We start from the raw sequence: 15,835 nt of genomic DNA, 5'->3' as shown, positions 1-15,835 counted from the left end.
TAAGTTGTTTGAGTGACTATTACTTTCCCATTCTTATCTTTCCTGTAGCTTGTTTTGCTTTGTAGATTTCCTCCTCCACAATCAGATTTCTGTAAGATTTGGCACTGGATATCTTAAAACAAGTATTACTTATAAGAAAGATTTCAAAAGGATATTGTTTCCTGGATCATAATTATGTCATATTATTGCTCTCTGTACAGCTTTAAATCAAGCATATCATAAAAACAAGAATAAAAGAACAAGAAGACTTGGTGGTAAAAGGTAGATGTTGTAGCAAGTGACCCAATTTCACAAAACAACAAAAGAACTAGTAACACCTTGATTTTTCTCTACCGGTGAAGATGCTCTGACTCAGTTCAAATGTGTTTGGGGAAAAAAGTACAAACGCATGAAAAACTCAAATTCAAGGACTAATCCAGATTGCAGAACAGTCTACCTGCCCTCAACCCAATAGAGCAAGAAGCAAAGAAAACCATCAAAATCTAAACTCGGAAAGCATCAATTACAATCAAATTTCTTTAGTTTTCCCCCGCACTTATAAAATAAATTCCAAACATAGCAATTAAATTAATTTTATTTTTTACATGGTCTAAGTATTACTTCTATCTCTTTGCCCATGGCAAGACCAATGTCTTACCGCAAATGTACGTATAATGTGTGAAACTTTGTTAAAACTCTGGATTAAAAAAAAAACAACAAACCCTCAACATAACAACTCTAATCAGAATCTGAACCTCCTGCAGAGGTTGAGGGAAGAGAAGTCAGACACTTACACATCACTGTTAAGTCAATGTTACTTCTAATTATTTGTGACCTTGACAAATGAGTAACAACATATTGCCACGTGTAGGTCTTATCAAACCTGCTTTCAATAGTCTGTTCATGTGAAATGGATGCTATCATGTCCTCAAAAAGTTTGTCTTAAGTGGGTTTAACAGTGTCCCTGCCACCTTTCCTACTGTATTACTGTGTTACAGTAACTGGCACGTTCAAGTCCTTTTTCATGATGCAAAGGTGGCTTAACTTGGGTTCAAGTCCCATGAATCTCAAGTTAATAGGGTATCCACATTAAAAAGTTTTAACACTTATTTGTTAAAGGACACTTATTTAATTCGGACCAATATTCCACTTCTAAACACCTTTACTCACTCATTCCTTGGTCTCAGCAGCAGCACGCCATATGGGTAGTTACTCATGGAGGCAGAAGGAGGGGGAAGAAGGAGGTGTCTCTGTGAGCTGTTTTGTTTCATTTTCTCTTTTAACAAAAAAGCCCCAAGGCTATAGTACAATCAGCCCATAAGCACCGCCCCCCCCCCCCCACCATCAACAAGGCCAAGGAGCATGACCACCCTTCTTTCCCTCCTGTCCACGAACACCTCTCACAGTTGTTTTTGTGACTTCGTTTCCTCTTCACGGATACCCTTGATTTGGAGAGGAGGGGATGAAGAGAGGAAGATGAGCAAAGCAAAGGAGATGAGTGAAAGGACCAGAATCCAGAGGCTCCTGCTTCCCAAACCCTCACAGCTTCTCAGTGATGCTTTTAAATTTAGATGCAGTGAGACTTAAACATGAAAGGAATGATTAATGGCGTGATTTTAAGTGCCCCCACTGATTACATGGAGATTCACCAAGAAGAAAACAACTCATAAATAGCTTTGTAAAAGAGAAATGGGCCATGCAGACAACTCACCCAAATATTTCTGTAAACTTGAGGAACGAATGTCAAATTAAGTAAATGTTCAATAGATGTCAACTGTAGCTATACCAGTGAGCTTTAAATAAGACAAACTTACGATATAGTATAGCTCTACATTTACATGCTGTTTATAATACCTTCTAATACCTTCTACCTTGCCCCTATGATTAATATCTACAATTTACTTATACCCACTTTTCAGGATTTTTTTTTAAAAAGAGGGAGAGGAAAACCACCACCGCCAGAGCTGGTGGCTAAGTTCCAGTCTTGGTTCTGTCATTAACTTTCTGTGCAGCCTGAGCACAAGCCACTTAACTTCTCTTGGGATCTGTTTTTTACTTGAAAATGAACAGACGGGGCTCAGAATAAAAGCATGAATGACCATAGCAACATTCTTGTATTTTACAGATTAGGAAATGGAGGCCCAGAGTCACCAAGCTTACGGAAGTAGCCTGAAGGCTACAACTCTGTTTTTTCAAATTGATTTAATGACAAAACTATTTGTCAGAACAATTTGGCATGAAAGGCTCATATATAAACCCTTAAGTGTAGAATTACTCTAGGTGAAGCTAGGTTTGGTGGCTTGGCAAGCCCTGTCTTCCCAGCCCTACTCCCCAGAGCCCTGAAGAGTAGGGGTCTAGAGAAGAATAGTTTATAGACCACTGGACTAGACAAGCACTTCCAGATTTCCTCTGTTGCTAAAATTCTGTTTCCAGGAGCACAAGTTTACAATTTTATAATTTTATATATTCATATCAGTTTGCTGTTGATTCTTTGATTTTAGTATTACTGATGATGTGAATTGTATTTGATGAATTATAATGCTTTTCCTTAAGGACAAAATAGTCCCCTGCATGAAGACGCAGTTTCTAGAAGTATATTAATACAAAAAGCAAAGGTCTTCATCTTGGTTCATGGCTTGTAGTTTTTGGTACTGTGCCAATTAAAACAACAACAGATATTTATGAAACCCCACTCTGTGAGGCACTGTGCTAGATGTCCTGGGGGTACAAAGCTGAGCAGGCTGTAAGAAAGAGTTTATGATCCAATGGGGAAAGATGTGGATACAACCGGCAAGGCTAAGGTAAACGTTATGATAAAGGGAAAAAGAAAATGTATGGAAATAAAGGAACAGTAGCCTTGAATTGTAACTTGACGTTTTTGAGAAGGATTCACAGAGGAGGGAGCATTTAGTGAGATCTTAAAGAGACGAACTGAAATTCCGATAATTGGAGAAGCACAAAAAAACCTAAATAATTCAAGAAAACAGGGTGAGCAAAGGTTTGAGGAATGTGTGCTGGGCAGCCTACTCAGGAGGTTGTTTTAGAGGATGAAGAAAACTAGGTCAGAATTCAATTCAATCTTCAAGGTGTGGGATCTAGATAAACATTTATGAGATTTGGACTTTATAGACAAAGGTAGAGCCAACTGAGATTTCTGAGCTGGTAAGTCACATGACTTGATTTCTATTTTAGCAAGGTCTCTCCTCTGCGGTAGGCAGGGAACAGGTGCATTAAAGGCTGGAGGATGGAGGGGTACCTGGGTGGCTCAGTCTTTAAGCGTCTGCCTTCGGCTCAAGTCATGATCTCAGGGTCCTGGGATTGAGCCCCGCACTGGGCTTCCTGCTCGTCGGGAAGCCTGCTTCTCCCTCTCCCACTCCCCCTGCTTGTGTTCCCTCTTTCGCTGTCTCTGTCAAATAAATAAAATCTTAAAAAAAAAAAAAAAAAAAAAGGCTGGAGAATGGAAGAGCGAAGACTGCTGGAGGCAGGGACCAGGGGGCCATTTCACGGCAATATCCTTCCCGTGCTTTCTCCTCTCAGTTCACTCTTTAAAAAAACTGGCATCCCTAATACCTTCTGCCCTTTGTCCTTTCCATTCTTTATATTCTTCTGTTCCCATGCATTTAACCAGTGTGTTTAGGCTAATGACTTCCAAATCAATACCATGAAACCAGATCTCAAGTTGTCTTCAAAATGATTCGGCAATCGCCACTTTTCAGGACGTTTCGTAAACATAATTTTTTTTCTGAAAACACACTTAGTTTCATCAAAACTACCTAGCAAGTCTGAGTTTTCAGCAAATCTCTCCTGAGTTCCCTGGATGCCTGCAAGATATCTGCCAACTTTGCGAGTCTCAAACCGAAGTGTTTCTCATACTCTTACACGCCGAGATGCTCAAATCAGCAACCCAGATTTCTCCTTTACTTTCAGATGGATTTAGTCACCATGCCCTAGTGTCTCATTGTGTTGGGCTCGGATTATTGCAAGAGCTTCTCCCGCTTAGTTCCTTCAGTACTGCTTTTTTCCAGTTTTTTTTTTTTCCAGAGCTTCTAGAGTGAGCTTTTTTGGTTTGTTTTTTAGAGACAGCTAGTGAGGGGGGTGGGCAAAGGGACAGGGAGAGAGACAGAGAATGCTAAGCAGGCTCTATACCCAGCACGGAGCCCGACGTGGGGCTCGATCTCATGACCCTGAGATCATGACCTGAGTCAAAACCAAGAGTCAGACGCTTAACAGACTGAGCCACCCAGGTGCCCCTAGAGTGAGCTTTTCAAACAACCCATTTGATCATGCTATCTTCCATGCTTTAAATCTGTCGGTGGCTCCCTACGACCTCCAGGATAAAACCCAGATTCTTAACATGCCATACAGGGACCTTCTTAATCCTGTCCACTTGTTCAGGTTCAGCAGTTTGTTTTTGACTTTGCATTCCAAGCGCCAGCTATGATGAAATATTTGTGGTGGCCCCCATACATCATGCCTTAGCATAGATTCAGTCTGCCAGGAATGCCCTTCCTCTCGTTAAACTCAATTTAGAAATCGACATTCTTCTGGAAAGCTCTCCTGACCTCACAAAGCTTAGGTCAGCACCCATTTCTATTTGTTCTTGATCTCGTGTGGAAATCTGTCATTCTCCTGTGCAGCAGAACCCCCTGATGTTTGACTATCTGCCAGTTCTTTCAAGAGAGAACTCCCTGAAGACGAAGGCAGATGATGGGCATATTAGACCAGAGGTTCCAGAATGATCTCTACAGAAAAATTTCCGGGAGGCAAGTAGAAAGATACCCGGGGGATTCAGGACAGGAGCCAGGGTTACAGATGTAGGATTTGATACATATGAAATACCAAACTATTATCTGAAACTATGGGGGTAGAGGGATAATCTAGAAAAAAATACATTAGAGAAAAATACAAAACAACAACAGAAAAGGTGCAGCACCGTGTATGCTGGAGAAGGCTTGTATTACGGTGGCAGGCTGAACCAGAGAAGGAGGGAGGAGCCCTAAGTGGCGTGTTCTGAAAGGGAAGAGAGAAACAGCGGAGAGATGGTGGTGTTAATGACGCAGAACGGTGGGGGTATGCAGTATTTCTTTACATGGTCTGTTAACTGCTGGGTTTGGTCCTTCCCTCCACTCTGCACTTCATCCCTTGTCCCTTCTCCCTGGGACCAGCTGGCTTTTCAATTTTTCTGATGAGCATTTCTGGCCACTTTAGGGCTTTTGCACCTGCGGTTGCTAGTGCCTCAAATGTATCCTCCTCATAACAACTAACCATCTTCTCACCACATGGCCTCATAGTCTCCCTTCACTGTCCTCTCATTGCTTCTGTGCTTCTTTTTTTGAGTCACTAATTACAATGGCTTTCACTCATTAGATGGTAACTTCTATAAGTGGAGGGGCTGTTTGTTTAATTTGCCATTCTACCATCCAGACAACATTCCATCCCAGTGCCTGGGAAAACGGCAGGCATTCTGTATGCATGTGTGAAATGAATAAACAATGAAGATGCCCAAGGAGTGGAAGAATGAGGACGGCCATCCCTGATGGGGGGAGAGCTAGAAGGATGTGGGAGGGGAAAATGACCAAAACTACAAGTGGAGGGGTCAGCTATAGAAAGAAAGGTGCTTCTTTCTGTGAGATCTGAAAGCGCCCGGAGAAGGAAGGTGAAATTAACAGAAATACAGAGAAAGGAGAGACGAGAAGTAGAGAAAATTCACGTTGGATAACTTCTCTTCATTCAGGAAGAAGAGACAAAGTCAACTTGGAGTAAGAGGTTAGGGACCGGAGGAACGAGGACAGAACTGTGACTGAGCACTGTCAAGAACAGGGTAGGGAGTCAGTCAGGGCAAACAAAAAAAGACGATCGAGACCATGGGCCTCATTGAGGCTGGGAATCCATCACAAATACGACACAGAGACACTTATGTGAGTTACGTGACTTTCTCTGGTAGTGATAAAATTCCAGAGGCTAAGTACAAAAAGTGGGCAACTAGTTTGCCCCCACCGGCCTGGGGGCTGGTAAGAGAAGTAGGCTCAGTCACACGCTCCAAATACTACACGTGTCTGGCATCAAACTGGTAAATAATTGCTGCTTCTATGCATTTATTTCCTGGTGGCCCCAGTGATCTGATTCAGGGAGAATGAAAAATGATTGCAGAGAACCAGGAAGGCAGGAAGCATCAGAATGCCACCCCCATCTCTCTCTAATTCCTGCAGACTACAGAATCATTTGGGACATCCACTTCCTCTTCTGGGACGGAACTGTTCCCTAGAGATGGGAGATTAAGGAAGGAACCTGGAGAGACTGACGGAGACCTAACGCAGCCCTCTGTGCACTGCTGAACATCCGCTGCGTGCAGCACCAGCGCGGGGGACTCCGGTGAGGGGGGGCGGGCTGACTCGGAAGACTCAGAATGATCTCAGCACAGCTGATCCTATTTGTGTACCGGATCCTTCCGTCGCTCAATAAACATTCACTGGATATCTGCCCTGCGCTAGATGCTGGGAATTCAATTCTGAACATGACACAGTCCCTGCCTTCAAGGAACTTTTAGCCCTTTTATTTCCATCCAGAGAGGAAGAAAGAAATAGAAGAGAGCAGACACATGAGCCATGCTAGAAGTAGCAGGTTGTATTTTTTCCTCTTAAACCAACTCCCTTTGCCTGCACTTCTCCTTCTTCATCTTTATTATAAAGACTTAATAGGTTTTCTGAAACAGCTATGTACTTTTAGTAAAGTTTCAAAATGCAACTGATCCTCATTATTTGTGGATTGCCTGTTGGCAAATTCGCCTCCTCACTACAGCTCGTTTGTAACCCCCGATCAATACCTGCCATACTTTTTACAGCCACCGGAACACACGCATGCATGCAGAGTGCTGAAAATTTGAGCTGCCCGATGCACACAATCCCAGTTGAGGTTGGAACACTAGGAACTTCTAATGCTTTTGCATGTTTCATATAATTTCAGCTTTCATACTATAAATAAGTATCTTTTCTGTGGCCTATTTACTGCTACGTTTTTCACATTTTTGTGTTTTGTTGATTCTGTGGTTTAAAATGATCCCTAAACAATGTGCTGAAGTGTTGTCTAGTGTGACTAAATGCAAGAAAGCTGATGTGCCTTAGATGAAATACATGTGTCAACTGAGCTTTGTTCAGGCACAAATTCTAGTACTGCTGGATAGGAGTTCAACTTCAATGAATCAACAATATATATTACATAAAGCGTCTTTATACTTTATACCAGCTGATGAAAATGTGACCAGAGGTTCACAGGAACCTAATCCTGTATTTTCCCTAGGAGCACTGGTTCAATATTCACTAATTCAATGTTCATGGTGAATTCAGAGAACATAACTACAATGAACAATGAGAATCCACTCTATGTTTTTCAGCATGTGTATCCACCAAATTACGATTTTACTGTTCTTCATTGCTACCTTCTCTTATTCCTGACACACCTATGAAGTTTTTGGGAGCTCTGTCTCAATCAAATCATAATCATTTATTGAGAATATTCTACATGTAGAGTACTAAGGTGGGGGGCTTTGGAGGGATTAGGGCTCCTGGGAAGTTGATTCCCACTGGTTTCACACAGCTAGCTGTGGGCAATGCTTTAGAAGTTGCTGTGGAGTCAGGTCAACTCGGAGTTTATAACCAGAGATTAAGGGATCTGAAGTAGATACGTTATTCCTCCAATGAGACTGGAAGAGCATTCTCTAGCAAAATTCCATAACTCTTGTGTCTACCAAGGAGGCTTTCAGAAATACATTTAGGGTAGGATCTGGCACCAGGACTTTTACACAAGTGGCCAAGGTGATTCTGTGGCCTAGCAGTTCAAGAACTCTTAATCTGGCATATATTGAATTGGCGATTTGTTGAGGTAGGAGAGGTAAGGACTAATCTTTGATTTGGGTCAGTCTGAAGCTGACTTAGTGAGTATAGCTTAGTAGTCAATAAGCATGGATTGTTGTGATCTCCTCCCTTTCTTGCTTTCTTCCCTTCTTCTGGTTTGAATCTCGATTCTTACTGGACCTACCCATCAAGGATTTCAATTTCCCTTCTGATAAACAATACTAAATAGACACAGTGAGGCTGTGTCTCATGATTTAGCAAGGGCAAATGTATGTACAAATAGCTTGGCACTGAGGTAGGTGATAAATGTAGTAAGAGACAAACAATATGCCATGAGATTATGGGGGAAAAAGATTTCTCTGACCAAGTGGAGGTTCTGGCCAGTCTGTCTGCAGTCTAAATGAATGATTCCTTATTCCTCATCATTTCAATATGCATACATATGCATATATATCCGTATTAAACAAAATTGTTCAGTGATGTCGCTTTTAACTTTGCTCTTTACATCTTTTTAATAGGTTTATATCCACTACATGTACCTGAGCACAAACCACACTTTTGTTCTAACAATATTTATAATGTAAACTTTATTAGCTATACTAGACTGAATAACTATACATGGTATTTGTGGTAATTACAAAAGTTGTGATGAAAAATGTGCCCCCCCCCCCATAAGACTGCTCATATGGGAAAATTCTATTTGAAATGTAATTTAGGCTTATACCTGTCAGTGAGTTTAAGGATAGGGTAATATTTGGCCTCATGATCTTGGCCTAGGCATGTTTTTCTACAGTAATCTTGGGAATGCTGCTGCTTTCCAGTCAGTGACTCTGCAAGATGGTATCACATGGGCAGAGAAGATTTTCTTACAAAGGAGATGTCAACCTCTGGAGGTCTATCAAGCATTCTATATTTTCTTTGTGTAAGACACAGCAGTGTATAACAGAGGTCACTACTTCAACATACCCACAGTGATGGGGAAGCATAAATAGGAGTAAAAAGAAAGAAAAGGCTCATTAAGCACAAAAAAGTTTTGTAGAAGAGTGATAAAAGCACGTCTGTTTCAATGTATTGTATTGTATGCAGGGTTTGTGTGGATAAGAGAGACTTAAATAAAAAAAAAAAGGTTCTTTCCTTTGTGTGCCAACTGAAGGAGACCCGTGTTAAAATCAGAGAGCATTATGGCATTATTGGGACAACTAAGTAATGACAAGAACATTAGCATACAGTGAATTTCTTTTTTTTTTTTTTTTTTTAAAGATTTTTTAAATTTATTTATTTGACAGAGAGAGAGATAGCGAGAGAGGGAACACAAGCCGGGGGAGTGGGAGAGGGAGAAGCAGGCTTCCTGCGGAGCAGGGAGCCCGATGCGGGCCTTGATCCCAGGACGCCGGGATCATGACCTGAGCCGAAGGCAGACGCTTAACAACTGAGCCACCCAGGCGCCCTACAGTGAATTTCTAAGGCAAAGGAAATAAATGGTAGTCAAGAGCTATCTACATGTAAGTGAGAGACATTTTATATATACTCTTCATGTTGACTCTCATGTGGCTGGATACATTTTCATGTGAAGCTATTGTTTTTAAGTAGGATAGTCTATAACCCCAGCATCACTACTTATATATTTGCCAGAAATGGAAAAATGAAGGCAAATTTCAGTAACAGGACCTTAAAACAGGACCTTCAGAAAAAAGGACATGCTGATAGTTGAGTCAGAAGACAGGGCGACTGATAATCAATTCTGCCACTATCTAAAGGACAATTTACAACTAGGAATGACTGGTGGGAAGTTCTCCCAACAATATCTTTTTTTTTTTTTAAAGATTTTATTTATTTTTTTATTTATTTGACAGAGAGAGACAGTGAGAGAGGGAATACAAGCAGGCAGAGTGGGAGAGGGAGAAGCAGGCTCCCCGCTGAGCAGAGAGCCCGATGCGGGGCTCGATCCCAGGACCCTGGGATCATGACCTGAGCCGAAGGCAGACGCTTAACCACTGAGCCACCCAGGCGCCCCCTCCCAACAATATCTTATATATTTTAGATCTGTGACAGATTAGAGGGATGTTGCTGACATTTAGATCAACCTTTGAAAATATCATCAGGAAGAACAAACACCGTATTATTCCATCAAACAACCCTCAAAGTCACAGTAAGAGAGAGTAAGGGGCCAAGTGGAACATTGGTTTGACCCAGTACAATATCACTTATTTCATACTTTCTATGTGTACTCAGATACAGTGGAGGTGAGGCTGCGGGGGGATTCTCTCCTAAGCCCCTTTACTCTGGAACTGGCAGTTATCTAGGTCGTGGCCTAGTCAGGCTAGGTAAACTGAGAAGACAAGTTGTCAGTGTGGTGTCACCCTGCTGAAGGTCAGAGGGTCCTGGAGACATGGAGGGAAACTGCCCCAAATAGCAAGCAACATAGCTGCTGAGGGGAAGAGACAGAGCTGGGGTTGAGGTACACATGTCAAATACACTGGCTGAGGCAAAGGAGAATGAGTAGAGAAAGGTCAAGACTGTATGGTTTCCTTTCAGGGTAAGAGAGATTCTGGAGGCTTTTGGAGTTTCTCCATGTAGAACATTTAGGAACACTACTGTTGGGAGCAGAGTCTCTGGGTGTGAGGTGACTCATACTTGCTTTGCTGTCACATCATCGGGGTCCACTTACTTTCTCTGCAGAACATGTTCTCTCTCTAACAGAAAATTTTTAAATGTAAATAATGGTTTTTGAAATTAATATTTTTTCTCAAAATATTTACAAGTTATTGAAACAAATTATAAATAAAAATATATATCAATATTGTTGCATTGAGATTCTTCATAGGACACAAATTAGAACTTTGGTTTTAAATTTACTGTAAGTTAAGATTTTGGTTTAGTTCTCTTCAGATGAGGAAGAAAACTTCAAACATTCCTGAAATTTTAAAAGAAATCCAAACAAGTTAACTTTTATCTACCTAATATAATAAATTAGAGACAAATCACCTGTATTTTCTTTGATAAACAGAATTACTAAAGTTAAAAAAAAGACATAAATTTTTGTCTATTTGATAGTAGACATAATAAAATAGATTTTTTTTTTTTTTTAAATCCAACAACCTGTTTATAATCAGTAGTGGTTATTTTTGGTATGTTTGGTATTTTGGTATGTTTGGTAAAGGGGCTTATGAGAGATCTCTGTAGCCTCACCTCCACTGTATCTGAGTATACATGAAAAGTATTTTTTTATGTAGACTATCAAATAGACAAAAGACAAAAAATCTTTTTTTGGGGGGGTGCAAAAAGTTGGTTTTCTTAAAGCATGGGGACAGGACCCGTGGGCAGATAAACGTGCCGCTATAGCAGTATTATGCTTTAGCAATAGGAAGGAGGCAATAAAGTTATGATTTTATTTTCAATGATTTAGTGTACATTAACTGACTTTTGGATATTTGGAAAATCTGCTTCAACATACCAAAAATAACCACTATTTATTATAAATAGGTTGTTGGATTTAACATAATAAAATCATCTTGTTTCTGTGGTTAAAAATAATTCAGATGCACTCCTGGTAGAAGGACAAGTAAATGGAAATTTTTTTTTCTGTATGAAGTAATTTTTGCAAATAGTGACATAGAGCACAATTAATCCAGGCTTAGTGAATTGTCTGACTCCTTTTGGGATGAAGAAGGTAAATGAAAATTAGATATTCTGTAGGTGAAGACAGACATACGTACCTTGAAGCCAACTTACTTACTTCCTCCTACTGTTTTTCTGAGAGGTTGACAGAATTACCAACACAAAATTCTGTGTGCGTTGTATGGGTTGGCCGGAAGGGGACCTACCATGGAGGTAAGTGATGCTCCTGGGTTTTCGGTTTTGCTTTGGACTAGACAAGAAAAAAGCTTTTCCTGCATAGAACTGGGGTCTGCACTTTGGTTTAGGGGTCAGCTCTTTTGAATAAGCCCTGCCTATTCTCACTGATTCTAGATGTTAAATAAAATACTGAAAATAATTAAAACACTCTTCTCCTCATGGAAGGAGCTGAGCTATAATGGATATTTTTAGTTATCTTGAAATAGCAAAACTAATAAATATTGTTCTTTAAATGAGTTTTTAAGAGAAAAACAAACAAAAGCATCACAGAAATGTCTCCACACTCACAGAAATAATCTAACATTCCTATGCATAATTATTACTCTATGTCTGGCATTTACATGAAAATATACTTAGTTGATTCAGTGTTGAAACCTTTGTAGAGTAGAAGGTAACTTTTCTGCTCTGGATTTCATTTTTAGGAAAAAAAAAACAAGCATTTTCAGAAATCCAAAAACACTGGGCATTTTAGGAATTAAAAAAAAAGAAAATTAGTCATTTCAGTACCTTGAAACTTAAAAAAAAATCTGTGCTAATAAGATATCCAGGATATACTGGTGGAAGAAAAAATTAGAATATTAAGTATGATCCTAGTTTCATTGAAAAAAAAAACCAGACATGAATAAAGACATGTGTGCTCATATGCAGAAAACATTTTTAACAGAACATGGAAGAAACTATTAGAATGAACACAAATATTAGCCAGACAGAGGGGTTTTATTTTTTATTTACACTATTCTTTATTGGTTAAATTTTTAAAACTATGAGCATATATATATATATATATATATATATATATAGTTGTGTGTATATATATATACAACTTAAAATTATTAAATATTTTTTTAAAACAGGAATTTTAACAACTTTCCTCCCCAAATAAATGGATGACATAGGTTCATGCTTAGGCTGGCAAAAATAAAAAGCTGAAGAAAACAAGGTCCAAAATACGAACACAAATAAACCAAGGCTGTCAGCACTATTTTTTTTCCAAAGTTTCTCAGTTTTTTTTCCCTCCCTGATAGCACCAATGTTCTTCCTTCTATTAGATGCAAATTTAGAGCAGCTCATGATAAAAACGTTCTGGAGTGAGCCTGAGGAAAACATTCTCCTCTCACTCCCCTGCGGTACAGGTAATCGCTGCTGTGTCTGGGGGCGCTCTGGCCTATCATGGAGAGTTGCCGCCGCCTCAAGCCCTGTGCCCGCCTCCTGCCCTGGGAGAGCCCGATGCTGCCATCACCCACTGACACTGCAGGGAACGCCATGAAAAGCTGGAAGGTACCTGGCGCGAGCAGCAACAGGACAGGTGTGTTCCGCTTGGAAGGACTTACAGGATTCAGCAGCTGCCAAGCTTTTAAAAGGTATAATTTTACTTCTTATTCTATAGTTTGAATAGAGATAATTTAAAGAAAGAAAACTATTGGGGTTTCTTTTTTTCCTTAAAAAGTATACAGAATACAAATCTAAAACCGTGCACATGGAGATGGGCACCATGAGGCAGACGTAACAGGAATGTGAAAGTCAACGCGACACAAACCGTGGCTGGCTGTGCAGGGAGCAGTTGTCTGTGCTGCTGACTAGTGCGGGGGACAAACGGGCACTGGCCTGACAACACGAAGGCCCAGCTCCTAACTAGGAGTCATTCTGAACAAAACTCTTACAACTTTTCTGGATCTTGAATTCCTTGTCTGTAAAATGAAGGAACTGACTAGCATCACTGTGGATGATCTCTTCCTTCCAGGTCACCAATTCTGTAACTCTAAGAACACAGGACCTTCCCCTCCCCAAGTCTAGACACTTATCATAAAAGACTACTTTTCATGTTCTTCTTTTTAAACATATCTTATATAGGATAATAAATATAAAACTTGCTCTTGAAATTAAACATCTGATAGAATTTGTGGCAGGATCTTGATAAAATCAAACCATATATATCCTGATAAAGGAACTCAACTGAAGAAATGCAACTATGCCAGGTGCTAAGGAAGCCCAGTGACACATTTCTCAAGGGCTGGCTGTTGGCATCATGACTCAGAGTGTACCCAAGGCCTTTTGATTACCTGGGACAACATTACTGTTTCTTCTTTTTACATAAGCAGGGATCATTCTTGATACTTTCCCACAGAACGAAGTCAAATATTATCTAACTATACACCGGTACATCCATCCCTAAGAGGAAAACCACGTAGGATTCTATTCTAACACATGGATTCAGACCAAGCAGATCAAATCATACTCTTCAACAAAAGAAATCCATGCATCTTAAACTCTAAAGGCCATTTGAGTTCCCCCTCAACCATGCGAACTTTACTACTTCCTTGCCCACATGGAGTCCTATTCTCCGCAACTTCCTTGCTTTACCTATTTTAAGTTTTAAAATGCTTTATGTTGCATGTCTGCAAGTTCCTTGAGATCTATTTAGAATTAGTGAGGGCAGCAGTGGGATTAGCCTGAAACAGACCTTGAGGGTCAAGATGGATATTTGAAGAATTGGTCCACTGGGATATAAATATAAAGGTATACTTTCAGTATGGAGATCAGTCTGTGAGAGGAAAAAGCACATAACATTAAAAAACCAACTACGACTATGATGCAGTGAGTTCTTCTAAGTGGAGGAGGGATGGCAGAGGCAGTGAGAACTGGGGACTCTGAGAAGCAGGTAAGAGGTCTCTATTCATAGGAACACAGGCACATCAGGAAGAGGAAGGACAGTACCAACTTCCCAAGCAGCCAGTAAGATACTGACCCAAGTTCCTTCTATCTCCTCCTCCAGCTGAGGCAGAAGTAGTTCAAGCCTACTGCACACAGACATGGGGGTTGAGTAACGCTGATTTCAAAGGTCAGCACGATATGGAGTCAGGGATACCTGTAAGTCACTGTAAGTAAAGGTTATGTCTTTCATAGCATCTCACACAGCTCTTGACACTGACTAGGAATATTGCGAGCTGTTACAATGACTCCCTGTGTTAATGTGATAAACGCTTTCATTGCATTAAATGTCTTTAGGTTGTACATTTACATCAGTATCTCCCTAAATTCTTAAATCTGGTGCTCACTTCCAAACAATGGATAATGTTACACATGTAGCATTTGCCCAGATTCCTTACCAATCCTTTGAACTATAACCCCTGCTGTCCCCATACTGTCACAAGCAACCATCGCCATATGTCCTTCCTGTATTTGAAGCTGGCGCTTTACCTAGAAACATTTTTTTTTCAGTTCTTTGTAGCACAGGCTGTTTGTTCTCACATAACCCCAGGGGTCTGGAGTTAACACTGGCCCCCTCTTAGCTCTCTGTTGCTAATTTTAGATTATTATACTTTCTTTTTTTTAAAGTAATCTCTATACCCAACATGGGGCTCGAACTCACAACCCCAAGATCAAGAGTTGGATGCTTTACCAACTGAGCCAGCCAGGTGCCCCATACGCTATTACACTTTCAAAGCACTCCTCCTTGGGTGCCTTGACACCTGCCTAGACTATCCCCTATTTGCCTTTGTAGGGGTTACCTTCAGACCTCGTGGTCACTCTAACACATAATGGTTCTCAATGTTGGCCATGCATTAAAATAATCTGGAAAGCTTTTGAAATCTACCTATGCTGAGATCCCATTCCAGACCAATTCAATCACTTTGTGGGCATGGGGACAGGCATCAGTATTTATTTTTTCAATTTCTTAGGTGATTTCAATGTGAAGCCAAAGGTGAGACATCTGTTCTAGCACAAGAATCAAGGACTTCAGCTCTTGCCTTCCCAGTGTCCAACTCTTACAACCATCGGAGAACTTTAAAATCCAAGAGAACAACCTGTCCACCACTCTGGGTCCTAATTCCTTGGCCAGTTCAATTCGAATAATGTGTCCTTCAATTGCACTTCAGCTCTAATACACACACTGTGAATTTAGCAGAACCTCAAGTTGCCTGACATCTGAAGTCTTAAATAAGCAAAAGGATCTGTGGACTTACAGGCCGTAGTTCCAGCTGGTTAGCTCCTTTAGCGTATGACACCCTGCCTCCACGTGGGTGTGCATGGCTTCCTGCAACTATCCAGAGAAGCCTGCTTTCTAAGGTGGCCAGTCTTCTGATTCCATGCCCTTTCCAATCTGGCGGACCCTCCGTGGTGTGTCTGTCACTCCAGTGACTTTCTATAAA

At 40.6% G+C, this 15,835-nt stretch overlaps 1 protein-coding gene across 11 annotated transcripts in view; it reads right to left on the bottom strand.

The window, feature by feature from the left end:
* The window catches only part of AHI1 (Abelson helper integration site 1), a 221,376-nt gene that overhangs the window by 25,019 nt on the left and 180,522 nt on the right, over positions 1-15,835 (bottom strand). The window contains exon 25 of one of the 11 annotated variants that reach the window (XR_004299981.1): positions 1,150-1,191. The exons of 8 other annotated variants lie outside the window; for them this stretch is intronic. Coding sequence is in view for 2 of the 3 variants with exons in the window: in XM_032407828.1 (XP_032263719.1) it covers positions 15,748-15,828 (81 nt within the window). In the remaining variant the exon portion in view is untranslated. Of the gene's footprint in view, positions 1-1,149; positions 1,192-12,541; positions 15,829-15,835 lie in introns of those variants that run through there. 2 more of the 11 variants (XM_032407828.1, XM_032407831.1) reach the window with 2 other exon arrangements.

The sequence above is a fragment of the Phoca vitulina genome, unplaced genomic scaffold (genome assembly GCF_004348235.1).
Source record: "Phoca vitulina isolate PV1807 unplaced genomic scaffold, GSC_HSeal_1.0 scaffold9, whole genome shotgun sequence".
Classification (NCBI taxonomy): Eukaryota; Metazoa; Chordata; class Mammalia; order Carnivora; family Phocidae; genus Phoca; species Phoca vitulina.
The sequence above is the reverse complement of the archived record's forward strand: the minus strand, read 5'-3'. Positions and strand labels throughout refer to the sequence as shown.